Here is a 26,968-nt window from a genome sequence, read left to right on the forward strand (position 1 = left end):
TTAAGGGTCGTCTTCTCCTGTAGACACCATGAGACGCATTGCTACTGGTAGGTGGTCTGTCAACCCTGCTAACTGGGTAATAAAGCTGAACTCTTCTACTTCCTGCAGAGAGAAAGTGAAAGAAATCATTAATTTGAAAACTGATCTGTTACACCACACACCAGGACTCAGCCTCTTTAGTTTACTTCGAACTGCCTTACTGTATTAGTAGATGTATGGGACCAGTTGAGCTTGGCTGGGCTGATGGCAAAGTCTGCCACACAGAGCACGTCAATGTGGTGCAGCTGATGAGGTAAACCATTTATAGAATACACAGTTGAATTAGTCCGGATTAAATCTATTGTACCTTTTCCTCCCATTTACAGTACCATCTGCATTGTTCAGACAGACCCTTCTGTCGAGCCGCAGTGGGTGATCCCCGTGCGTCAGGAGGCGCTCACCGGGAAGAGGGGCTGGCTTACCCTGCTAGATTTGCTGTGCAGCTAACAAGGAAGCCTGTCTTCATCAGACTGAGGTGTGGAACCTAAAGCGACAGGGACCCTGCTCCTTACAGCTCTGAATTCTCGCCTTTATGCTGGCAGCGTTTGATAGGACTGAAAGTTCTGTAGGAAATATGGCTTGCTTCCCAGCTTCTGAAAGCTGGGCAGGGCAACCTTAGTGCTTGACAGTGTGGCTGTCTCCCCTACCAGCCAGCTACTGACTTGGCCAGCACTTTGGGCGTGGTTTGCCAGAAGCACAGATACGTCAGCTCTTCAGGAGCCTTTTGGCTAGCATTAACTAGCATGCCACAAGAAGAAACAGTCTAGTATCTTCCTAGCCATTCATTTATCTTTATTCTCCCAGCATGAGCCTTATAAAAGACTTAATCTGAGTCAAAACTATTCAAATATTGGTTTTGTTGCTGTTCGTGTGAAATATAAGATGGGTTTACCATACAGATGCGCCATGGGCATTCGTGTATCTGAAAGAGGAAGTCTGAAAACAATTGAGCTGCTAAGCTGCTGTGACAACCGATGGAGGTATGTGCTCAGTTGTGCTGATGTGCTCAATCACTTGCCCCTCTGCAGCAACTACAATGGGGTGTAGTAAGTGTGAACTGGTTTCTCATTTTCAGCATGGAATTCTGCATAAGATGAGCTCCTACACCAGGAAGCAGACAGTGCACTGCAAGTTCTCATTTTAGTTAGCCCGTGTCAGCTTCTGCCTGTGTAAACTCCTGCTTGTAACTTAGCTTGGTTTTCTTAGGTATAATAAAAGCACATGCAGACACTTTAAAAGGCTAAAATCTATTCAGACTGATGGCATGGAAAGCATCAGCCAAAACATAGTCTGGCAAAAGTTTAAGGAATGGAAACAAGGTTTTTTGTTTGTTTTTGAAAAGCAGCATATCTACCAGTATCCCTAAACTAATCTTCAATTTGCTTATATAATTGGTTTACACGCTTGGTACTTGCATGCGAAAGCAGAAAATAGTAAAGCAGTATGTTCTCCTTGAAGTAGGAGTCTGCACCCAAGCGTAACAGGCTGCAGTGCTGTCCTGATACTTTGTTTGCAAGTTCTGGTTCTCTGTGTCAACTCTGGAACTCACCACTTTCCATTCCAGGTAAAGACCTTCTTCTGTATAGAGCATATAGTCAATCCTCCTCCCGTTTCCTTTCAGTGATGCCTTCCTCCCCTTCTGGCTGGAACTGTGGTTCTTGCTGGTGGGATAGACTAAGTATCCTTTCCTTCCTTCTTCACTTTCCAGCACCCTATTAAAAAACCAAAATACGTGCTTTAAATGTTTGCTCATTCGGCCCCTTTGTGCATGACTCGAGATGCTCTCCAAATCACTTGTCCAAAAGGACTGTTAAACTTGTAAAGCACCATCTTCTGCCAAACATGTTTTCCAATGTGAGGCTGTGCTGACTCCTGACAATGCTCTTAAACCCTCCTGGTGGGTTTGGCACCACCGGTGCCATACAGAGAGCCTGTCACTATCACGGCCTTGAGCAACTTGATCTAACTTTGAAGTTAGCCCTGCTTTGAACGCGATTTTGGACTAGATAACCCACAAAGGTCTCTGCCACTCTCTTTCTACAGTAACTCCGTGTTGCTGTCTGTTTTGTGGGTTTTTTCAGTTGTATTGGATTTAAAAGGAAACTTGGTTTACCTTCTTGTATCTGATTTAAAAGATCTACCAAAGTAGCGCTAAAGGCAACAGACACAACTGTGCATTCAAAAGCAGGTGCTGCACGTGGAAACTGCCTGTGTAGGGTATTATGCAGCAGATACCAAGTAGAATCACAGCTGGTTTGCTCCATAACTGTGCATGCAGAGGGGTCAGATTAGGTCACGGTTTTGCTATCTGGCTCAAACACAGAAGCAAAGTACTTTCAAAACCACCTCCTTGAAAATCACTTTCCTTGACTTACCTGCCAAAACCTGAGCTCAAGGTTCTGTGGTTCCCTGGTAAGAGTTGATTACGCCATTAAGCTACATCATCAACTGCCGCAGGAGAAACACTGAGCCATGAACTTGGGTCCTAGCAGGTACAAAGCCTTTAATTTCACCTTGGGAAAAAATAAGATATTTTTGATGACCCTGTTTTTAAGATTTGACTTTGGATGGGTTGTATGGGGTTGGGTTTAGGAGTTGGTTTTATGCATGCACGTGAGAGTACAGAATGAAGGAAAAACAAAAGACAAACACCAGACTCTCTTGATGTGCTTTAATGTTTGAGATTCAAATGCTCTGTCAATTTTTGTGTCTTTGGAAGGATGTGAATGGTGGCAGAGGGGACACAGCACTTGCTACCATTGATGAGGTCTCAGTAGTATTGTAATCTATAAGTTTGCGTTAGTTGATACATACAAGAAGTACTTTATAAGCCTTCAAAAGATAACAATGACCAAATTATGGTCATTCAGAACTCTTCTTAACCCCCTTTGAATTTAGTGAGGTATTGAAGGTTCTTGGAGTTTACTGTAACCAGTTTATAAAAGTAAGCTTCCTTTTCAATATTATTCAGTTTTAGACTGACATCTAATACCTCACATTAAACGAGCTTACTGCCTGTGCCCATTTGCGAGCTGGTTCCACAAAGAGCTAATGCAAATTATTCACTTCCTGCAATTCTTTCTCTCGGCTCAAGAAAGGAAGCTCTTTGATGGAACTGACCTCTTTCAAAAGTGGTATTTATATTGGGCAAAGCTAATTAAGTAACAAAGTAGAAGAAACTGCTGATTAGCGCTGCAGTGCTCCTGAAAAAAAATACCTTTTTTGCATTAATTTAAAAGATGAATTTGTTTTAGCTTCAATGATGTCCTTTTAAAAGTCTGGGAATGCTGGGTATTCACTTAACCTGCACAACTTCTCCAGAGAAATGTTCATTTCCAATTCATGAGGAAAACAAACTGTAAGTGTGCCCGATCTGCTTTTGACCAGAAGTGGTGCCCCTGGGCGTGCACCGGTGAGCCGCCCGCCTGCGCCAGAACAAGCGCTGGTGCGCGGCTGTGCCGTCCCACGGTTCAGTGCTGACAGCGACGTGAACAGAACTGGTGATGGCTGAGTGGCACAACTGAACCTCGGTTTTGTCAGAATCATTGTCTAAGTTCATAGGAAAAAAGAAAGGAAGGATAAAAAGTAATCAGAACTTTATTTTGTCCTTGACAGATTTTCAGTCCCAAATAAGTCCAAAGTTTAAGTATAACAGTTCTGTCAAGCAGCAATCTGGCCAATGGTTTCTTTGCAGCACTGACCACAGCTGCAGTGGCCAGAGGAGGCTGCAGAGCAGGATGTAAGGGAGCCATAAAGCAAAACTTACTCCCCCATCATAAAGCTCGAGGGACTATCCCTCTCATTCAGGTGGGAAGCACACGAGCTCAGGAGCACTTCTCTTACTGCTGGTGCAGCCTGGCACCGGAATCGTGCTCCATCAGCCAGCAGTGGAAACTGGGAAAGTTGGCATGTAAAGCCTGCTGCTTAGCTGTGCTGTAACGCGCTCTCCTGTGCCAGGCGCTGTTCAGGGATTAGAGCAGTTAACAGGCCTAAAATTACATTGGGCCCTTTGAAGGCAGCCGCGCGGCTGGTGTGGCCCCCGGCGACCCAGAGTCTGGCACTGGTTGAGAGGCTGACTCCAGTGCTTTGGTGGAAGGTCACAATCATCTTTGCGACACAAGATGAGATGAGATGAGATGAGATGAGATGAGATTATTTGTGTGCATTTCAGGAAGCCCTTCTGAGCAGAAGCTCCTGTGGCAGGGCCCAGATTGTTACATCTAGCTTATTAATTGTTCTATAATTATAAATGACTGGCTCATTATTTGTACCAAGTATGTTCTTCTAGACCGATGTTTTACATATGCTGTACTTAACATGGAAGAGATATTTAAAAACTAGTTGTTCTGCTGCTTTGATGGCCTAATTAGTTTAGTAATGTGAGCTACTTAATTTTATTTATAAACTAGAGAAGAGTGATGAAGGAATGCTGCTCTGGATAGCTTACATTGCCAATTTAAACGTGTGTTTTCAACGTCTGTAAAACTTGATCAAGGTCTATTGAAAAACTTGCGAATGGATCCATTCTAGGCTGTCCCCTCTTCTGCTGTGTATATGAATGATACGTGTTGGCTCAACAGTGTTCTCTGCTATTGAACATTTAAGTGTCTCTAAAGCCCGGATTCGATTAATGGCTTTCAGTTCTACTGAACTTCTCAGCAGTTTCTGTGTCTCCCCGTCCCGTCAGAGGTGGGAGGACGGGCCCCCCGGCCTCTTCTGCAGTGACGGCTTCTCTCATACATAAGCACCTCCACATAACATACACATGTAGATCCCCGTTTCCCCACAAATCTCCATAAAGCGCCAGTGGAAATTCCTGTCTAATAGAGGGGGGTTTCATCAGTTTAAGAGAATGATAATGTATTGCAGAAAACTGAAAGCCACATTGAGTAGGCAAAAAGTATTATGTATATTCTGTTACCAACACTCAGGAGCATTTCGCCGTTGTACCGAAGTGCTGTACATACACAGAGGTAGCAGAAGTAATACTCTTAAATCTTTACTGATCATTTGATGGCTCTGTATCTGTCGATCATGCATTGTCAGTTGAACCTGACTGCTCAATAGAAGGAACTCTTCAGAGAATAAACCAAAACACCCCGAAGAAATGTGGTGACAGATTGTCTCAAAAGGCGCCTTGAAAACACAGGTGGTTTTTTTTTTTGTTTTGGAGTTTTTATTCTATTTTTCTTTTATCAGCTCCAAGGCTGCTCTTGGAACCATGAAATAGAACGTTCCACCCACATACAGATCTGCATTTGCAAACCTGACTGTAGAGCCACATTACCTTCCTTTTGCTTTCCAGAAGTGCCTTTCACATTCACCACATTCATGTTTTCAACAGGTGAACAGGAATGCCTGGACACCTTGCAGGCTGTTGAACGTGCAAAGCCTGACTTGTGCTAACAAATCCTTTTGAATATAAACTAAACCCAGACCTTATGTCTAGAATTCTGTTTCTTTTTTCAAAGCTGATACAAAGAAGACTTCAAGGGGCAGCTTCACCTCATACACTCAGCTGAGTCTCCCATCTATACCATGCAGTGTACCGTACTTTGTAAAAATGCCAATGTGAACCGTGCCTATATAATGTACCCATTTCCTTTATGTGTTGTCTGAAGCATCTGCACAGACTCATTAGTTCAAATAACTTTAACTCTTTAGTATATTTTCATAATAAACATCTTTTACAGTTACTCATGATAATAACATATTTAGTCCATTAAAATAGCCTTTAAGTCAGAGAAGCTGTAAAAAGGATTATCACATTCATTAAATGCTTTAAAATGTACAAAGCTTATAAATTTCTTGAATACCTGTACTGTTAAATAACATGCCAGTGGAGAGAAATTAATCCTAAGACTTCTGCAAGTTAAGGTGTGGGGTTTTTATTTCTCATAAATCCACTAGCTTAAACCAAAGATACCCGTTTCAACAGCAAACTCTCCTACGCTAGGATCACGGATAGATATTAAGCCATGTTCCTGGTTATGTCTGACGCTCTGTTTGATTCCTCTCTATACTTGTGAGCTTGCTTTTTAAGGTGTATCACATTCTGCAAGCACAGGTTTCTAACTGTTGGGTTGGGAGTGGTGTTTTAAACTATCTGGGTGTTTCTTTGAGGGAAACTACAGTTGCTGTTGCTGCACAGACCTGCGTGCCTGCAGAGAGGCTCAGCCAGGCTGCCGGCCCTTCTCAGCAGGGCCTGGAGCTTCACGTCCTGTGCGCCCGTGCAGGCAGGACCAGCTCCAGAGACACAACAACACTGACCGCAGTTGCTCTCATCTTCACACCCATTTAAGCCAATTCTTTTAGACTTTGAGAAGCAGCCACTTTTCCTTCCCTTTGATTCCTTTTCCCCAAATACTCCTGAGTGAAAAAAAAACCATGGTTGGTTGGGGTTTTGTTTGCTTTGGTTTTGTTTCTTTTTCTTTAATGTCCATGAAACAGCCCTCAACTTGTGAAATGTTAAAGAGCAAGCGATGAATTGGCTTTTGAAGGAATTGCCTAAAGCATGTGGGAGGATCAGGAATTGCGTACTTCTGTAGGTTATCTGGAGTGCACACTTCTTCATCATACAGCCCTTCAGGATCCAGCAGGGTACCTGTGAACAGAAAGGGAGCGGTGACTGTCTGGGCGCACCTCCCGCCAGGCGTTGGGGAGGCTGCTGGGGCACGTGGGGTGCAGACGGGAGTGCTGGGGGGAGGAGAGGGGAGGGGAGGGGAGGGGAGGGGAGGGGAGGGGAGGGGCACCGCGCTGGCAGAGCACCCGGTGCCCGGCTCGGGACACGCACACAGCCGTGCACAGCAGTCCTGCTTTCACAGTGATTACAGCTCACGCCTGACCGAAGGACATTTTTGGTCTGATTCTGTATTTTCAGAATAAATACAGGAAAATAATTTAACAGAGAGGATGAGGATACTTGGCTTTAGTACCTCAGCTTTGCTTTTGCTGTCTCTCTCCATACATCTTCTATTCCATTTTAACTACAGCATAGTCCCTGCCTAAGCCTCTTATGTTTTCCTGGCAAACATTCCAATCTGAACTTGACCTTCACTGTTTTCTGTTGCTTCTCCTTTCTGTGCTCTGTACACTCAGTCTCTTGTTCCTTAATAATTCTTGCTCTAACTGTTCTTTCTTGCATTCCATTTTCAATCTGTATGCACAGGAGATAAGCAGAAGTTGACAGGTTCTAGCGGCAGGGAACTGACCTGTTTGCTGCCTACGGTCTAGCTGAACAGCCTTTGCCAAGTCCTCTGTGCAGACCTTGCTCCTGCCTGCCACCTTTCAAAACGTTGTCTCCACCCTCCCAGTTTGTCAGCCCCATCTCCAACTGTTTTGTTTTTCTGCTACAATAAAGTCACATTATTAAACAGTTCCACATTGTTACCTTCAGCATCTTCAGTTCTATTTGCTTCTCTAGAGAAAGTCTAATCCCTGATCTAAAACTTCACCGACTTCAACAGAGGTTCACCAGGTATTAGTATCTCAGAGTTCTACGAAATCTTTTATTAGATGAACCCTCCAGGTACATAGCGTTGAATTGCTTTGTTACATCCTCACATACAGTATTTATAGAACACCAACTGGAACATTCTGATCAGAAGCTGCAGGCTTTCACTCTTCACAGAACATAGAGAAACAATAATTTGGCTTCCCTCCCCAAGCAACCTGGAGATTATTTTAGAAGTAGACTTGGTGTGGGAAGGCATTCGAGTCCTCGATGCGTAAGTTCTGGAGTGTGGCCTGAAGTCTGAGATCTCTGTTTGGTTCTAAATTATAATTCAACATCACACTGTTAACGTTTATAAAATATACGTTACAGAAATACCCCTTGTAAATATTTGGTCTCCACCTCATTCTTACTGCCCTTAGCTGAACTACCTGCTGCTTATAGACATGGTGGGAGCGACAGATAAGTGAACGTTCGTACACTGATGTCATCTAGAGAAGGCCTTACCGATCGCCCATGGTTTATCCTCCCCAGGACCGAGCCGACACGGGTCTTTGTAGTGTGTAAACAGAGAATGCTGCTGCTCCAGCTTGTCCTCTGCAGGGGAAGAGCAAGTCCAAGAAAAGGCACATCAGCTGCGTCTTGTGGACAGCTGTGTGTTCTGCCACAACAGAAAAGGCGAGTCCTCCTTCCTACTCGGTACACATGTATAGGGTTGACTAGCTACTATTTGGTAGTGGCTTTATTTCACAGCAATATCTTGTCTTGATCAGAAACTCTTAACAAATGCTTGCTAATAACAGCACTTTCCTATGAAGTCTGTCTATGAAAGACATTTTTGGTAGTTTCTACCTGTAAACTGAAGTGAAAGTTTTCCAACAGATTTCCTTATCCTGCCACTGCCATTGCATTGCTTACACTGGCACTAAACCTTGTTGAGATAGATCACACAGGAGAACTGGACTGACTGCACAACGGCAAGGCAAATGGCTGTTTGGGGGTGTATATACACATCTCGGTAAGTCTGATGAAAACAGCTTGTGCTTTACTGGCTTCAGAATTCACTGACTGACTGTTTTCCAAGCTACAATAGAGAAGAGAAAGCACAGGCAATCGATAATTTGCTTGAATATCGTCTACAGCATTAAAGTAATTTTAAACACAATGAGCATAACCTATCAACTTCTTCCTAATTGCTACTGTGCTCCTTGCATTTAAAGCATACGGCATGTCAAGCTCCTAGGACTGTTTAGTAAGATATCCTACAAAAATGTATACATCAGAATTTCAGACACTGAACAAAATAAGCGAGTCCTAGCTCTGTGCGTGCTGTTTAACGTAGCAATCACTACCCCTGGGAAGCAAGTCAAGCCAGAACTCGAAAATACCAGCTGCTACAATTCCATTTTTGTTAAAAGGCAAAGAAACTGGTAACAGCTACTGGTAACTTTCTTTCTTGCAGCACTTAGACCTTTTACTAAGTTAAAACTTCTTAGCAACACTTGAAGGCTTTCTCTTGGGATCACCAGAATATTCACCTGTGTTTGGAGCTGCTGCTGTAACGTATTTGTCACTGTCTATTGCCAAGACAACACAATATGCAAATATGCATGAAAATGGCCTTGTCTGCAGTCAGATACCAACCCTGAGCTGTGTGTCTTAGACAGAATGCAGCTCACACGCTACAGGAATCACATTAGACCTCCCTGTGTCAAACGCTGTTCTTGCCAAGTGAAGAAGGTGCTGACCTCTCCCTGTCAGCAAGGAAGGACACAAGCAGTACTGTGGCCAGTTTGGTATTAGTGGTCATTAAAGCTACTGCATCTACACCAGCTGATCTGCCTCATCGTATCTTCCCAGCTTCCCCACCTCCCCTGCCCCAACCAGCTCTTAATCTTGAGAACATCCTCGTATGTCGCAGGGAGGGTGAAAACTGAACTGGCCAGCGGCTCCTGGAGCTGTGGCAGGAGATGGGAGGACCGACCCTTCCTGAGATGTGCAGGTATGCCACGCAGGGAACCGCTCTTGCTATCTGAACAGCCAACTGATTTGCTTAATGTTAATGGAAAAGTAAATTAAATCTCTGCAATTGTTCGTTTCTCTAAGTTTTCCCTTGTTATATGTATACAAATTTCCCTCAAAACCAAGGCAGATTAAAAGTTTGTGGTGATTATTGCAACTGTGGCACTGAGGGCGGCAAGTCAGAGCTGATGAGACCAGCTGACTGGAAGGCATTTATCTGATGCTAAAAGGTTTAAAAACCATCATAGATTTTTACACAAGTCGGTCCAAAGCAACCTGACAGTAAGTAACTTTCTAATGATGTTCCCACGAAGTGTGAGCTCACCGTATGAACATTGTTGTAATGTTCCGTAGAGCTGGAGGCGAAAACTGAGCTGCAGAAAATTTGTCATAAGCATAAGGTCGCTCACGGACCTGGAGATGTCTGAGAACTGTACTGTCAATACAGCTAAGAATAGAAGCTTGATATTTACTGAAACATTAATTACTTGCCATATCTATCTGTGGAGTGGGGAAGATTACAGAAAATCATGTATAAAATTACAGGAAACCGATCATTGTTAAAAAAATTCATGTTCAATTCCCTGCAATGCTAACAAGTGTCCCTAAAACAGTGAGTAATGCAGAAATGGAGAAGAAAACTTCAGAACATTGCATTAGTCTTGCTTAGTGCAGAAGGAAAGAAAACAATCCAAACATAAACAATTAAATAGCCAGCTTAATTTCAGTTCCAGGCTGAATGAACTTTAAAGGGGAGGAAGATGTAAATAATCTGCAGAGAGAGCAAAAATAAAATGGATTTTTATACCCTGCTTTGTAATCCTCTTTCATAGTCGTTACAACAGTTACAACTGTTATCTGCAAAATCAAATAGTTGTTTTTACTTTTGCTTTAAAAACAGATCAGACAACACTTGCTTTTGTTTCTCGAAATCATTTTTGGCACAGTGTTGCTGTCCGGCCCGGTGACCTGGGCTTCCGGTGGAGAGCACAGAATTCACACCACACGCTGTTCGCAAATTCACCTGTTAATGCACAGGCTCTGGTCCGAGTCGCTGCACCCCGCAGTGCCCGGCGCAGCCTGCGCTCACCTGTGCCCGCACACCTCCCTGGACACTGCGCGGGCCAAACCCCGCCACGGCCCCTCGCGGCACCGCCTCGTGCGCTGTCTGCCTCGGTACTCCAGCTTTGGCCCCGCCACGCAAAAGGCGCTTTAGCCGCCAGCCTTGGCGCAGGCTGGGTGCTGGCAGCGCTGATCCGCCCGCAGCCGGGAAGCAGCAGAGTCCATTGCCGGCGGGTGAAGGCAGCAGGAGCTGCGCTGCACCCCGAGCAGAGAGGATGCAGACAGTGCCTTGCGCTCTGTTGGCACTTTAACTGCTAACAGCTCATCATGTTTGTTTGGAAAGGCTATCATCACAGTATCACAGTATCACAGTATGTTCGGGATTGGAAGGGACCTCAAAAGATCATCTAGTCCAATCCCCCTGCTGGAGCAGGAACGCCTAAGTGAGGTTGCACAGGAACATGTCCAGGTGGGTCTTGAATGTCTCCAGAGAAGGAGACTCCACATCCCCCCTGGGCAGCCTGTTCCAGTGCTCTGTCACCCTTACTGAGAAGAAGTTTCTTCTCAAATTTAAGTGGAACCTCTTGTGTTCCAGCTTGATCCCATTGCCCCTTGTCCTATCATTGTTTGCCAACGAGAAGAGCCTGGCTCCATCCTCATGGCACTCACCTTTTATATATTTATAAACATTAATAAGGTCACCCCTCAGTCTCCTCTTCTCCAAACTAAAGAGACCCAGCTCCCTCAGCCTTTCCTCATATCATCTCTATGAACTCAACACCATTCATTATGGTTTTGTGGAGTTCTTTTTCTAGTGACTCCCAGCATCCCAATATTAATTAAAAAAAAGAAAAAAGAAACCAGAAGTACACACCATGAGTTAATTGTTTCCAAGACCGATTCAGGAATGGTTAGTTCTCTCTGCAGCATTAATCCCCTATGTCTGTGTGTATGCACTACCAAATTATTAACTGCAGGAATTTACTACTTTGCCTCCACAAAAATCCTGTAACATACATGTCTTTCATTGGTAAGTAAAATTCTAGAACAATAGATGTCTACCTAATTCAAGTAAAGCTAAGCCATTGGCTATTATTGCTGCTGCAAGTCACAACTTATTGCCCTTTGTGCCTTAAAAAACATCATGGTTATTAACTCAGCAGCGCTCGTAGGTGTGAGCTACTCTGCTTGGCTCAACTCAAGACTAGTACCTGTTGTAGAAGTATCTGTAGCAATTCAGACTTTCCTTGCAAAAGCCAGTCACAATCTAGTGTACTGCGATAACCCGCAGGAATCAAGAACCTTCCTATTCCTTTTTGGAATCAGTGGGCACCAGGAGAAGGAAAAGCTTGTCCTACCGGAGGAGCAGTTATCGAAGTTGAGATCTCCGCAGATGACGTCGAAAGCCACCAGCTCCTCGGGATTGGCTGTACTGGAGGAGGAGGTAGATTTTCTGAATTCAGACAGCCAATCTTGAAGCATATCCAGCTGCTCACATCGAACAGTAGTGTCTCCTGTAGCAAACAAACAAACGTCACTCAGCCACAGATTAGCTGCTAAGCTCTAGCCAGATGAAAAATAGCATGGCTAACACTGTACCCAGTGCTTATTAGCCCATTATCAGGCTCATTAGGAACCACATTTTTTCATGATTTAAGTATCTCCTTCTGGAATCATATTAGGCACATCCGAAGAAATAAGAAGACAAGGCATCTGTGCTGCCGACAACCAGCCAAAATGGTGATGTTTCTAGCCACAGGAGGAGAAGGCTGTGATGCACTACGTTTATAATCAGGAGTTCAGACATCCTGCTTCAGACAAAACTGGACAGCATGTTCTGGCATAAATCACTTGATCTTGCTGTGCTTTCTAATTTTTAAAAAGGAAAATCTTAACTTTCAAAGGTTATCAGGAAATATGCATTAAACTCATACTGTCGTAACCCACCCAAGGGAGGGTTCTTTTGTGTTGAAGTAAGAACACCCAAACTGAAAGTGTTTTTTAGTGATTTCAGAAGTACGTGTGGTTACAGTGTAGGTGGGCGGGACTGCAGACATGGAGAACCGGGTGGTGTTCCCCACCTGCAGGGAGCTGCGGCAGGCTGCGTGTGCTGAGGATGTGCCCGTGTTGTAGGAGTGGTAGGAAAGGGCTGAGACTGATTGCTTTCCAAGTATTCTTTTTGTTTGTGAAACCATCTGACACACAAACCAGCTCTTTAATGATAGCAGCTCACCACACTTCATTTCAAGCACATTAGCTGACATGAAGTCTAAGAAAAAATTAATTGCTGTAATTGTTTCAGGAGAGCCAGTAAAGGCTTGAGAGAACGAAGGCACACGGTCTAGAAATAACTGTTCGCTATATTGTCCTTCCTGTCCTTTTGTTTTCACTGTACCTACAGTTAACAGTTACAATTTTGCTTGTTTCAGACTTGAAATGTTAAGTCAGAACAATATTACTTTTCTTCAAAATAAAATATTTATTTTCAAATGCACAATCAGAAGGAAAATCAGCAAACCCAACCAATTTACTACTTTGTGGTACCTATTAAAAAGGCATAAAACACAATTAGAAACATCAGTTATGTATGTCCAAAGCTGCTTTCAGTGACCACTATGGAGATAGCGAATCTTTAAGTCTACATCCTCACAGCCCGTTAATTGCCCATCGCAAGTGCTGCTGTCACCAGCGCTCTCCAGGGACCCCATGGGGACCGCGCAGCACGCTGGCACTGCACCACCCAGACAACCGCACCACCCAGACAACCGCACCACCCAGACAACCGCACCACCCAGACAACCGCAGGCAGCGCGGCCGCAGCTTCACCACTGGTACCTGGGAAACGCTGCAGGTTCACAACCAGCTCGGGGGTGTCAAAACCGAACTTAATCAGAAATGTCCAACCAAGCACGGTTTGATACAAGCCTAAATAACTTAATACTGACCAGGGAAAGAGAAAGCTCTACATAGATTCTGACACTGACTCATCTTTTCATGCTAGAAATTCCAACAGCAAATAATCTGATTTTTTCCTGCCACTGATGCATTATTCCCAACAAATCCTTACCAGCGGGGCTGTCACATAAAAGCAGGTACAAGTGCTTCCTGGATCTATTCCCTAACTTGCAGTTTCTAGTTACTTGCACCTCAGGTTCACATAATAGCCAATCACACGGCCTGACACAAATCCCGACCAGTGTATCCTTGGGAAAGCCCCTTGCTCCAACAGCACAAGAAAGCCCTACCCTGAAGACGGAGCTAGACAAAGGCACAAGAAATAGGTCATGTGGAATAAATACAGCCTGGAGCAGGTGACCCTAACCACAAAAGGGGTGCGTGACTAACGTATGCATTCTGCCTAACTATAGATACCGATGAAGTCAGATTCACAGAAAGCACGAGCTCGAGAAGGACTGCTGGAGATGATCTGGTCCAGCCCTCTGCTCAAGCGGGGTCACCTCCAGCAGGCTGCCCGCGACTGTCCAGTCAGGCTCTGCGTGTCGTCACGGCTGGAGACTCCATAACCTCTCGGCAGCCTTTTCCAGAGCTTAGTCACCCTTTGCGATAAAACATGTTTTCCTTTGTTTAAATGGAATTGCTTACATGTCGGTTTGTGCTCCTTGCCCCTCATCCTGTCTCGGGGCAGCCCTGAGGAGCATCCGCCTCGTCTGCCTGATCGCCTCCCATCAGCTGTTTCACATTGGGCTGCCTTCTGATGCTGAACAGCTCCACCCTTCTCCTTCCCGCTGACACACTCGAGTTCCTTCTGCAGCATCTGAAGTTTCCTGTGCTGTGTTGTGTGCCCGGCCAGTACTCTCCTTTGGCCTGCCTTTGTTTCCTCAGAACTTTTAAGCACAGTGCTTGTTGACAAGAATACCATAACCTGCCTTGCTCCCCACAAAGTCCTGATTGTATAAACTGCTTAACTGTCTAAGACGGACTGTTACATTCCGGAACTGCCACAGGTTTTTTTCATTTTCTGTGCATTATCCATCTAGCATGGCTGCACGAGGACGAGCGAGACAATAACGCAGCCGTTGCCATGCAGGCACAAGCGAGGCAGCTGCCAGAGCCGCGCGAGGGACGCGGCCAGCCCGCCCACTGGAACGCACACGTGTGGACTTCTCCAAGCCAGAAAGCGCTTGAGAAAAACAAAAGACAGGCCAAAACATTTTAGGAGGATATTGTGAAAGGTGTGTGGTAACATGCGTTGCTGTTATTCAAAACATCCTTAATTACACAGTGACATATGTCTCCCTCAGTAATCATGCTGAGCCTCTGTTGCAGCACCGTGCACCGGGTAATCTCTGGGCTCTACAGAAAAACAGTAGCCTTGGAACTCTAGAACCAGATGACTTTCATTGTTTATAAAATGAAGTGTAGGACTTGAGCGAGTCTGGCACCCCTGATTATCCCCACTAGGGGTCAGAGAAGTAACTGCACTTCAGAGCACTCCACGGAGCGTGTGCAATGAAGTGAGCTACATTTCCGGGACAATAAAAGGGATTCTTTAATGTGGCTTGAACATAACAGTTTTCTGCTATTAGTATTAAACTAACGGTACCCAGCTTACTTGAGCTACACAGCAGCTACCACATGTATCTGTGTGCAGAAGTTACTAGTGAGCGTCAGGCTGAGCAGCTGCCAACGAGCAATAGCTTTGGAGCTGAAGACACCTGCGCTAATCAGCACCTAAGTAGAGGAGAAGCCAAACCTGAATCCAGAACCATCAGCGGAGCAGACATTCCAGAAACTGCTGCTAAAATGAAACAGCATCAGTAAATAGTAACAGAAGAGAACTAGGCAGTAACTCCCAACACTGTAACTTCTTCCAGCCTTCAGCTCTAATTAAACGTTCAGATAGAATCCCTGATCTCAATGACTGCCACTAGTGATTAACCAGAGAATACAGGTTTGTGCTAATTGCTCTGCAGTCTTTTCTTTAGTAACTGGCCTGGAAAATGCAAATCGTTGTGTTGTGACTGGTTCCTGCAGTCAGCGTTTCGGAACTCTTTGCAGTTCCCTTCAGCTTCGAATTTTGCGGAAGGGTGAAAGGGAAGTGTGGGAAACGTGAGCCAGCATAAACACGTACTTCACCTTTGTTCATTTAGTGTAGTAAGCTGCCCTTTCCACTCACTTTGGAAATGTTTCAGTGAAATCCTGGCTTTAGTTGCCACTGCAGGCAGGTACTGCGGGAAGACTGTTCGGCCAAGAGGGAGCTGCTAGGAGCAGCCGTGCTGGCGGAACAACAGCGGACAGGCCTGCTCAGAGGAAATGGAAAGCTCCAGTGGAGGCTTTTAAAACCAGAGTTCTCAGCACTGATCAGCGCTATGGGATATATTGGCCGGGAAGATGAGCAAAAAAAGCCTGTAAAGTGTCAGATGTAAAGCTTAGTCACAAGGAAAAATTGTTTCCAAGTCTGACCTAGGGCTTCAGTTTAGCCAGGACACAGACTGTGTCACACCTGCCTGTGTGACAGGTGGAGCAGACCCCTACACTTGTGACATACGTCATCCAGGATAGGCTGGGAAAACAAACTGAAACCCCCACACCAACGAAAACCCCTTTTACTTGCGGGGTTACTCTGCAGCTAGGCCAGGCCCTCGGCCAAGCGCAGCACAGCACAGAGCTGCGCTCGCGCAGCCCAGCGCAAGGGCCGCGGTGGACACGGCGGCTCTGCTACCTCAGAGAGGTGCGCAGAGCCGTGTCTAAGGGTGCTGAGGACTGAAGTCACTCCTGATGGCACAGTCAGAACTTCAGACATGGAGAGACCCCTCTCAGTCCTGAGCCAAGTTCTGCTTAAGCTGTGTGTAGGCTTGTGGAAACCAAAACTGGTGCTAGAGAGGCAAGAGCTGGCAGGACCTGCACTGCTGACAGCACCTGCACTGCTGACAGCACCTGCACTGCTGACAGCTAGATCCCACTAAACGCAGAGCAGGGGCACGAGCGAGGTTATGAGGTGGCATTCAGCGCGCTGTGCCATCTGAGCCCGGGCTGGAGGAGCCGGAGGCTCATCCCGTGTTGCTGGCTTGGTGGGTGTCCCAGAGAGACTCAAAGAGACTCAGGAGGTGGGTGGATTCTAGACGGCAAAACCTGTCCACAGCATTAATCACTGACTAATTGAAAGACATAAAAGAACCATGTAAACTTAACAGCCCCTTGGAAAATAATTACATTCAAATCTCATTAAAGGATCCCTTCATTTGTCACTGAAGTGCAGCTATTTCCACAACGGAAACGAAGAGCTGCTTCATGGCACCATTCAGTAATAGGTAGAGAACTGAGAGGATAAGCCACATCTAATTCTGAAGTTTGATTGAAAAACATGAATGTCAGGTCTGAACAAACAGTAATTGCTCAGCAGAGAGTCGAGCCAGCACACCTCTTGAAATAAGCATTAGCAGTTTGTCAGTGACCGTAAGCAGTTGGATCCCTTCGTTTTATACTCATGTAAGTATCGGGACTGTCAAGCGTAAGTTTATGTATCCTAGGAGGGAAGCCAAATTGCACTCAGCCATGCGTGACAAGATGATTTAAATGGCTAACCTTTTAAACAGCGCTTGTTTTTATAGATACCACATCTTTACATCGTCAAACTGGTTTTTGGACAATTTTTTAAATATGTGAAATGTTATGAATCAGATGATACATATCAGAAAGCGCAGCTCTGCCAAACTTATGAACTTTAGTTTTCCATTACATAAACTAATATGATATATCAAAGGACAATTAGACTCTTAAATCATTGTCTCCTCTATTTGACTGTAGTTTGAACCAGATAACCCTAAAAATACCAAGCGAGAACATAAGTAGGAAAAGGAAAGGTTGTGTTTTACCCTTGGAGAAGCTTTAGGCTGACTTTGAAAATAGAACATTACTTTCCCATTTTTCTTCCCTCTTCTTCTTCAATATTTTATGGATTTCACAATGTGGTTATCAAAGACTAACTGAGAATGCATGACTAGGGAGTAAAAAGGAACAGGACTAGAAATGGAGGTTGATAACCTGAACTAGAACAGCAACACATCTGAGCTCCGCAGAGCAATCTCACAGTACATTACCATAATGCCAGAGTTAAAAATAGAAAACCAGAGAAGGATGTTACATTGTTAAAATAGAGCTGAAAAATTCATGAATCTTCTTTAGACCTATCCAGCCTCCCTAATGTACTTCAGGGACCGGTGGTTTTGCTCCCGAGTCCTTCTCTGTGCAACGGAAGCCCTGGCGGAGCAGGGGGAGCGCGAGCTGCCCGGCCGCGTTAACGCCCGGGTTCCGAGCTCTCCCGCTCACCATACGCGCCTGCCCGGCCTCGGTCTGCGGCGCACGTGCCGCCTTCAGCGGGCCAGGGCGCCGCGTCCCGCGCGCCCGCTCTGGGCAGCGCGAGAATCGCAGTCACATCGACTAAACCAAGGATATCCATCCCTCTGGCTACTCTGAGTTCTGATCTTACACAAAGTGAACGTTTGTAGCTTTGGCTTTTATTTTATTACTACACCTATTCTAAGTATAGAACTGACAGTTCTCATGCAAAACATAGGAAGATATTTTAGTTAGCTCTAACAACCTTAGAAAATATTGCTTCATGAAACAAAGGACAGACGGCCTGCTGTGTCGTGCTGTGTCGTGCTGCAGTCAGTGTAATGGTGGAACTGCTTTTAAAAACTGGACCCAGAGAATTTTTCAATGAGTGTATTAAATTGCTAGCTATTTATGTTTGGAATTTGCTGGTCAAAACCCAGAGATTTGGGCTTATTCCAGCCATTGACTTCTGATGGAAAAACCTTCCCAACTTCTAACTTCTGATCATCCCCTAGTTATGTACCAAGAGATTTTAGTTTATATGCTGATATTCCCAGCATGGGTTGACAGGTGCTGTTGACTAATGATGATAGTAACGTGTTGGCTAAAGTAACAGTATTTGGTTAAGGGGGAGCAAAGAGAACAAAAGCTCTTTAGGGACATTTTTTGTTTGTGTCCTGTAATACTTAATTGCTCTGAGAATGAAAATGTGAGGGTTTGGGGATGTACTTGTGTACCCTTCTTCCTTCACTATCTCACTGCCATTTGCAATGCACACTGAACTCTGTCAGGAACACTGGAGGAGCACCGCTCGGTACTTTTGCACAGGAATACCAGCACGGGCCCAGGCACGGTGAAAACAAACACGCGGATTAGGACAGTACCTGCAATAGCTTGCAAGTGAGTGCAGGAAATGTATCCCACGATTCTTTGGTCCTGAGGTGTACTTCCCACTTGCACCTGCAACGGAAGGAAGAAATACCAAGGTGATTAATGCAGGAGCTCATATAAGTCCATTTGCAGCCCTCGCTGAGCAGCCCTTGTACACAGCACTGGCCGCTTCTCCGCTCTGTCCATCCGGCTCGTTTTGAACACAGGCACAGCTAAACCAGCCGAGGGACGCACTGCAGCCTCAGTGGAGCGCCTGACAATGTCTCGTACTCACAGCCAATGTCTGGGTAGGATCACAGTCTCTTCTATTAATCACAAATCAGTCTTTATGGCAGTGTGTCCCTGCGTGCGCAGATCTACACTGAGATGATGGGCTGCCGCTGTGGCACCGTGGGGGAGCACAGCAAGGGCCCTGGGGTCGCCCCCGGGTGCACTCGCTGGGCAGGGCCCCGGGGCAGCAGCACGGGGCTCATTCACAGAACTGCGGAAGAGCTGCCAAGCAAGAGCTGAACACATTAACATATCCGAATTGCCTTGGAAAGTGCCAGAGTGGAAGTACAGGCAGAGCCACTCCTCTCCCAGATTCCACATTTCCTCCTGCTCTTTTGACTTCTGAGTTCAGGGCGTTTTTGAGCGGCAGCATTGATGTAGATCGCCAAGCAGAGTCATTTGGAGTATAATCATGATGGAGGCAAATATTTATGACAACTACTAGGAGAGAAAATAAATACCCTTGCAGCCTCCTAGTCAATTCCCAGCTACTTTGGCAGCTCTGCCTTTTGCCTTTGGGGATCTGTAGCAGCTTCTAAAGAAGATGCATTAGTTAAATTACTAATTTATTATTTTAAATACATTATTTAAGCATATTAAATAAATTAAAGAAGTTTAAAATGTTACGGGGTCAGCTCAAAATCCCGTTTGGTGCTCTGCAATTCTTTCCAGCCACAGTTGCACTTGATTATTTCAGAATGCTGTTTTTCCCCACCTACCATTACTGTTCCGTGAACTCAGATAATTAGTTATTTGGCAAAGCTACATTAAGCTTATATGTGGCTGTAAATTGGTGCCACAAATGAAGGGCTCTTCCTCTTCTGAAGAGGATAAAGCCCGCAGCTCATATTCTCTCAAACCTGTATTTCATTCTACACAACAGTTTTCATTTGTCCCCATTAATGAAGGAGAAAAAGACCACGATTAATAGCGTTAATTATATCAAAGTGAAGGAACATGGTGCAGTGCCATGGTGGGGTCTTTTTTTCCTTTTTAAAAAAGTCTCTGGCAGTTATTGGACTCTGTCCAACTCCTGCATTAACACTTTCCAGCAGAAACTCAACATGTGGAAGATGTTTAGGTTACCCTCCCGACTCAAATGGCAGAGCTTTAGAGTTCTCTAAACAAACGCATGAACAGCACCAGACATTTCTTTTATACATCTTGGGATAACTGCAGATACAGGACATCGGGTCAAGGACAAGAAAATGTAACCACTGAGATGTGCAGAGGACGCTGTGCCGGGGTCAGAACGCAGCCAGCCCCCTTTCCTGCGCATCCTCAGGTGGAACCGCTTCCCTCCGCGTGTCCTGCAGCCGCGCAGCAGAACCTGCCCCGTCACCCTCAGCCACAACACGAGTCGGGCTGGACAGTGAAGACAGCTTGAACTGCCGAGCAGAACGCCCCTGCCCCTGTCACAGCACCCGGCAGAACAGCGAGGTTAGCTCAGGGAACCCTAATTTTATCACACAAAGCAAGAGCCTTGGCGTGGCAAATAGTAAAAACCGTGCTTGAAAGCGGTTCTGCAGTCAGTGCTGCTCTGTCTGCCATCTGTCACCGCCATTCCCGCTCCTTGGAAAACACGTTCAGCTCTGCACAGAAAGCAAAGGTTGCTAGGTTTCCTTTAAGCAATGAATAATAACATGTTCTCCACACAATTACTGTACTTCCTGGGAACAGCAGTAATTTTCAGAGAATTTGAAAAGTAAATCTGTTAATAAGCTTAGGAATTAATATTAATTAAACCTAAGTTATTTCAGAAATTTAGCAAAAACCACAAAGCGTTTTTCCTTCTGATTTAGTTAGAATAGTATTAGCTGTTCAAACTGCTCACATCAGGCTGCAGTTTTGCTCTGTGTTCACATACTGTGTTTCAAGCAAGAATTCTTATTTTTGCTAAAATTCCCTCTCGTGGCGGATGCCAAAAAGCAGAACGGCAGGAAGAGCAGCGCTGTGCGTGCGGCGCACCCGCGTGCCTGAGCAGCTCTGCCCGGCTAACAGGACGCGCCTCCCGTTCCCCTCCAGCCCTGAGGGTGCGCTTGCACGTCTTGGGTGCCCTGGACCTACCTCACAGTCACAGCTCTTACCAGTCACGGTTACGAGAGAGGCAAAATTTGTCAGCAGAAGGGACAGTTTTTATTAGATTAACACATCTGGAAAACTGTGGACAAGCTCTCCAGTAATTCATCAGGTCAAGTTAAGGATCTTTTCTAGTTTTATTACACTCCTATCCAAAACTTACCCAGCATCCCTGAAAGACAGCGTCAGTAAGGCCACGTACTCATCTCTCTGTCTAAAGATGAACGCTGACATTTGGAAACCTCCTGTCAATTGCGAACAAGTGATGCATTACACAATTTCTGCTCAGCACTCATTGATACCTTTTAAATTTGATTTGACTGCAAAGTCATCGTCCAGTTTCTGAAAGGGATATGTATTTTAAAACTCCCTTTCAGTTAATCAAACCCACTGTCAATGAAAAGCACAGAGGCGACAGACCAAGAGGAGCAGAGCACCCGAGGGCCCTGCCACGTGCACCTGCTCTGCACAGACACCGGAGGTGGGTTCAGCCGGCACGGCAGCCGGGCCAGCAGCCGGGTCAGCCTCACTGCTCTCTGCAGCACAGCAGCAAGAGACACTGGAGTTACAACATCTACAAAGCAAACTCAGGGGTTCTTTTCTCAGGCATTTTAAATTAATGTGAAATGCTGTGCTAGAACAGAGAGTCACGGCAGAGTCTCCCAAGGGTCCAGGCTGTCAAAGTACAAAAATGGATTGGCTGATATATATATTTGCTAACTTCTCCTCCGAGTCTTTAGCAGCAACTAGGAAGAGTGGATTAACACTTCAGACACGAAACTGTCACTTAGATGCAAGTGACATTTCCCCCCTACTTACATGACATTTTTCCTGTGACTACGTCCCTCTTACACCCCAATGAGACCCTCAGACTGAACACAGAACACTGCTGGAGTTTGAAGAGATCAGAGTGCTGATTGTAAATGAGTCCTCCAGGTACACAGAAAATGGGCTTTACACAATAGCTACTCACAACTATGTCATCCTCGTGCTTCATCCTGACCTGGAAAGCACCAGCCTGCACAGACAGAAGTGCCGGCTGTGATGTGTCAGGAGAACGCTAGCAGCAGCATCTCTGGCGGCACAGAAGGGCCCAAGGCCCGCAGAGTCCTGTGCACAGGTCTCCAGGCAGCCGCTGGATAGCATGAAGTCAGTGGCATGAAACGGTGTTAAAAGCTTCTGTAATTTACTTCCAACTCCCTTCCACGGTTGTGACACCACAGGTGTTAAGCCACAGTGAATCACTTTACCTTCCTGTGCTTTAATTTCTCCTTCTATTAAGCAGATATTGACCTTTCTTTATTATGCACTCCAAGACATGGGAATGCAAAGCGGTACATAAGAGGTGATTGTTATTATAGCTACTAATAATAACCCTTGAGCTATGTAAGTGTCTCAGGTCAAATAATTCTGTATGACTAAGCAAATCTCTCAAATCCTTCCAAATCTCCACCTGAACTTTTCAATCTAGATGCTGAAGGCAAGGCAGGGAACAGGGGCAATGGGACATCACTTCTTCCTCACTGGAAAAAGAACCTATTCCAAAAGGGAAAATGTGTGAAACGCTTGTGCCCAGGCAGTCAGGATCTGTTCTGTAACACAGCTCCCCTAAAACAGATTTGCCTTTTTGTTCAAATAATTCAGCTTTTATTAAATGATTACTTCTGAGACCTTTGGTTTACGTCCTTAGCAGATATATTGGTAATACAGAGACAAACCATACTGATTAAACGAGAACCAGTTTGTTTCTCTGAACATTCTTCTGAATTTGGATGTTGGGTCTTTCTTAAGATCCAGAAAGATTTGAATAAAGGCCTCATCCTCCTGATGAAGTGATTTTATGCATATTTTCAAAATATGCAAGTCTTCTCCCCTCACTCAGTTCTCACAACTTCAAAAGAAGAGAGCAGTTGCTCCTTTCCTCAGAGATGGAGACCACGCAAGGGGAATGGCCTTCCTGAGTGTAGTTCAAAACCCAAACGTGATGCCTCTTCTGCCTCAGAAGTGAGAGCACTGTGCTCCCCACAGGAGCCAGACACAAACCGCAGGACGTGCGCAGGACGGACGCGCCGCTCCACACCACCGCCGAACACAAAGAGCTGGGAGACTCGTGTTCTGCTGGGCTCTCTTACCACCTTTTGAGACCACACTGAGATAAACTCTAATGTAGGGTTGGGCTGCATTATATACATGCAAAACATTGTAAGAGCCAGTAACACAAGTATGTAAAAGCAGCGCTATAAGCTGCTTCCAGTTGGACTCAATGATCTTGAGGGCTTATCACAACCAGAATAATGCTATGACTCTATGATTCTAAGGGTCTTTTCCAACCTAAATGATTCTGTGTTCCACAGGCTGCCCGTTCTGGATGGCAGCGTTCTGGCTGGAACAGCACCACCAGCCCCGGCACCGTGCAGCCCCGGCTATGTGCAGCCCCAGCTATGTGCAGCCCCGGCACCGTGCAGCCCCGGCTATGTGCAGCCCCGGCTATGTGCAGCCCCGGCACCGTGCAGCCCCGGCACCGCGCCGCCCCGGCACCGTGCCCCGAGCTCGGGCCGGCACCCTCGCTCCCCCGGGCTTCTGCAGTCGGTGCACTGCGTCTCACTTCTGAACCAGCCAGACTTACACTTACCGCACCTTTTGTCTCCAGAGTCCACACACACTCAGTTGCTCATTAAACACTGTATCAAGAAAAAAATCTTCAAACCTACTTTGCTTCAAAGCTAAAATTAAATAGATCATTCATACTTTTTTTTTGTCAAAGAAAATGACCAGTGAACACTTAATGTACAATTCAGACAGAAAGTCATTTCCTATCAGGACAGACAACTCAGAATGAAAATGATTTTAGGTGTGAAGTCCAGTATGTCAGAATGACACAGACAGGGCTCGATGACCTTCGAAGGCTCCTTCCAACCCACACTGCTCTATGGGGAAAAGGGGTCTTTTAGCTGGGCCAGAATTCTGTCATATTCAAAGAATGCTGTTGTCTTCATATCTTCATAATAATTGGTCCCTATTCCCTGCTCAACTGTAACATTACATAACAACTCAAATTTGTAATTAAGTTCCTCATTCCCATGGAATTTTCTGCAGCAGAAACGGGCGCTGCAGCGGGCCCAGCGGTGACTCAGCAGCGGCCGCGGAACCAGACGGGCGTTAAGCTCTTAATCCTAACGCACGCATGTGCTGAAGGGTCGTCTTCGTGGCCCTGGCAATATTTATTCTGTACAACATGGATGTGCATTTTTGCGTGCAGCACTTCATGATGACAAGAACAACTTCAGCTAGTTATGAACACATAAGAGTACAGGACAGAAATCTCGGACCAAACTTTTGGAAGCCTTTATCCAGATACGGATAGGCTTTCGTTTATGTCCAATGTATATGAAATACTGAATTATTATCAGACTGCAGATTCTAATATTTGCTTCTTTTATGCAAAACACAATAACAAAGGGCTTTGCTTTGTTTACAAATTATGAAAGAGGATACAAAACGCCACACTGATCCTAATTAGCAATCAATAAACTTCATGCTTATTAATGGATTTTGTCGAGGACTCATGAACATTTGCACTAAGTTGAGCACCTGATGTATTTCGCTTGCACTAAGAAAAAGTTCAGGTTTTAGTTAGTGAAACCCATTCTGAACCATGACAAAACCCACCAAATCTGAAATTCAGTACTCTGGGAGATTTGGGGATCTGTCCAGGTTTGGGTCTACAGGTCTGCATCTCTGCACAAAGTTTTGGTATTTGATTAATCACCAATTAGGAGACTCCAATTCCCAGTTTATGAAGAGCACAACCAGATCGCCCAAGAATTAAGCCTTGGCAAAACAAATAATTGCATGCAGGCTTCTATTTCTGCTTTGCACAATTTACAGAAGTAAAACCCCGGGCTTTCTGTTCTCACTTCAATCAGTTAATATAAGTAAACTGTGTCAGTAAAGCCCCTCTGTGCTCCCCAGTGTCGCAGGCATTTTTATGTTGTTGTTCACTCTTCTTCGTATCTCTCCTTAACAATTCTTTTGCAACCGAGAAAGGGATAGCCATATATTTCACTGCAATTCTTTCAGTTTTATTCTACTGCCAGACTTGTGATTGTCTTCTGTTTCCCACATAAACACACAACATGTACAAGCTGGTTTCCAAGAGTAATGCCCATTGTATTATACTTGTGTTATGAAGCGTAGAATTTGTGCATTTTATTGAAGATATTTATGTAAAAAGCTAAAATTACACGAAACTACTTTGAATTTTGACACTTGAAATTATACTCAGGTTGTGCCTCTAGAAGTCTCTCATTATTTCATGCACATCCATCACTTTAACACAGTATCTAGGCCACAAAAACCTGTATCTAGGTTACATCAGCTAGTGTGGATCTGAACATTGCCTCTTTGAATAGCTGAGACAAAATAACAACTTTCTAACTTGTCACATACATAGAGTCAAGATTTATGGCTCCAAAAAGGCTCTTACCTTGAGAAACAAGGCTCCCTTGGAAGCCAAGGAGTCCGTTCCTCTTCCATTGGGGTAACAGTGATAGGCAGCATCCATAACAGGATAGCGGCTGGCAAAAAGTAGACCACTGTTCACAAACTTGAAGCTACAGCAGCCATGGCAACTGTAGACCCCAACATCATAGACAATGTATTCAAAGTAGTGATGAAGCTGCTCTTTCAATTTCTCCGCAGCTCTTTTGTCAAACACTTCCTGCAAACACAGAAAGTCCAGGTTGGCAGGGAAGAAAGCAGAGATCTCATGATCAAAGGTCTCATCTGTGTGTTTCTTTTTCCGCACTGAAGTCTTCTTCATGATCGAAGCTTTGTAGAGGAGCTTGTTGTTGACAGTGCTTTGGTCCACCGTGCCGTCTCCCACGCGAACTTTAACTAAGGACTCTCGTGAGGCAGAATAGCTGTCTAAGCTCCCAGAATCTCCGTCCTTCTGTTTGTCATTAGGTGGTTTTGAGATCTCTGTGTCGCCTTCCAGTGAGGCCTCTGCTGGGCCACTGGCGTGAGCCTGGCCATTGATGGTACCTGTTTCTGTGTCTGACATGTGGCCATTATCCTCTCCATTTATGCGGACAATGCAAGAGTTTTCTTCGCCCTCATTTGGCTCTCCAGCTCCACCTTTATCTTCTCTACTATCCTCACCGTTGTTTGAGCAAGAATTGTCTCCTTTATATTCCATGGAAGTTGTCCTCTTGATGCCAGCATTAACAGTACGATTAGTGCTATCTCCACTCTGGGGGGAGACCAAGCTGCTAAAACTCGCTGCACTGATGGACGTGTTGGTAGGAGAATCTATATATATTTTGATTTGTGGTCTGCTGGCCCCATTTCGGATTCTCCGTCCAATCTCTTTAGCCCTAGCCTGTGTATTGAAAACATTATTAAATCTCGCCAGAGAATCCGGCAGCAGGCAAACATTGGCACTGCCAAAGCAGAAGCTTTTCCCGCTGCCTGCGGCCTTCCATTCGGTGAGCAGCGTGGCTCCGTTGGCATGGCTCTTGTCTTGGAGCCTGGAGTAGATGTACGGTCTTCTGGCTGACTGCAGAGGGGACCACAGCAAGAAGCCGATCAGAGCGAAAGGAAGAGAGGCCACCAACAGCCCCAGGTAGATGGGAGTGGTGATGATGATGCAGAGCGCATGAAAATAGCATGGATCATCTGCTCGCTGACGTTTTTCATAGGTGGTGGGAACGAAAGAGGCCACAAGCCTATCTGCTAACCAGTAACATGGGAAAATCAGGCCCCAGGAGAAAGAATGCAGAACTGACAGAAAGCTGTTGGGAAATGGGGAGGTGTATAAAACCATTGCAACTTACTTATGACAACACCTCAGGG

General features: G+C 45.3%; 1 protein-coding gene across 1 annotated transcript; it reads right to left on the reverse strand.

The window, feature by feature from the left end:
- SMPD3 (sphingomyelin phosphodiesterase 3) lies at nucleotides 1–26,939 on the reverse strand (the record flags this gene model as incomplete). The annotated part of the gene is made up of 7 exons (XM_080352228.1): nucleotides 1–102; nucleotides 1,589–1,751; nucleotides 6,580–6,643; nucleotides 8,000–8,089; nucleotides 11,935–12,090; nucleotides 18,760–18,835; nucleotides 25,602–26,939. The coding sequence occupies 7 exons, from the start codon at nucleotides 26,937–26,939 to the stop codon at nucleotides 1–3; spliced, it is 1,989 nt and encodes a 662-aa protein (XP_080208354.1).
- Nucleotides 26,940–26,968: the final 29 nt, after the last annotated feature.

This window comes from Nesoenas mayeri, assembly GCF_963082525.1.
Source record: "Nesoenas mayeri genome assembly, chromosome: 12".
NCBI classification, from domain to species: domain Eukaryota; kingdom Metazoa; phylum Chordata; class Aves; order Columbiformes; family Columbidae; genus Nesoenas; species Nesoenas mayeri.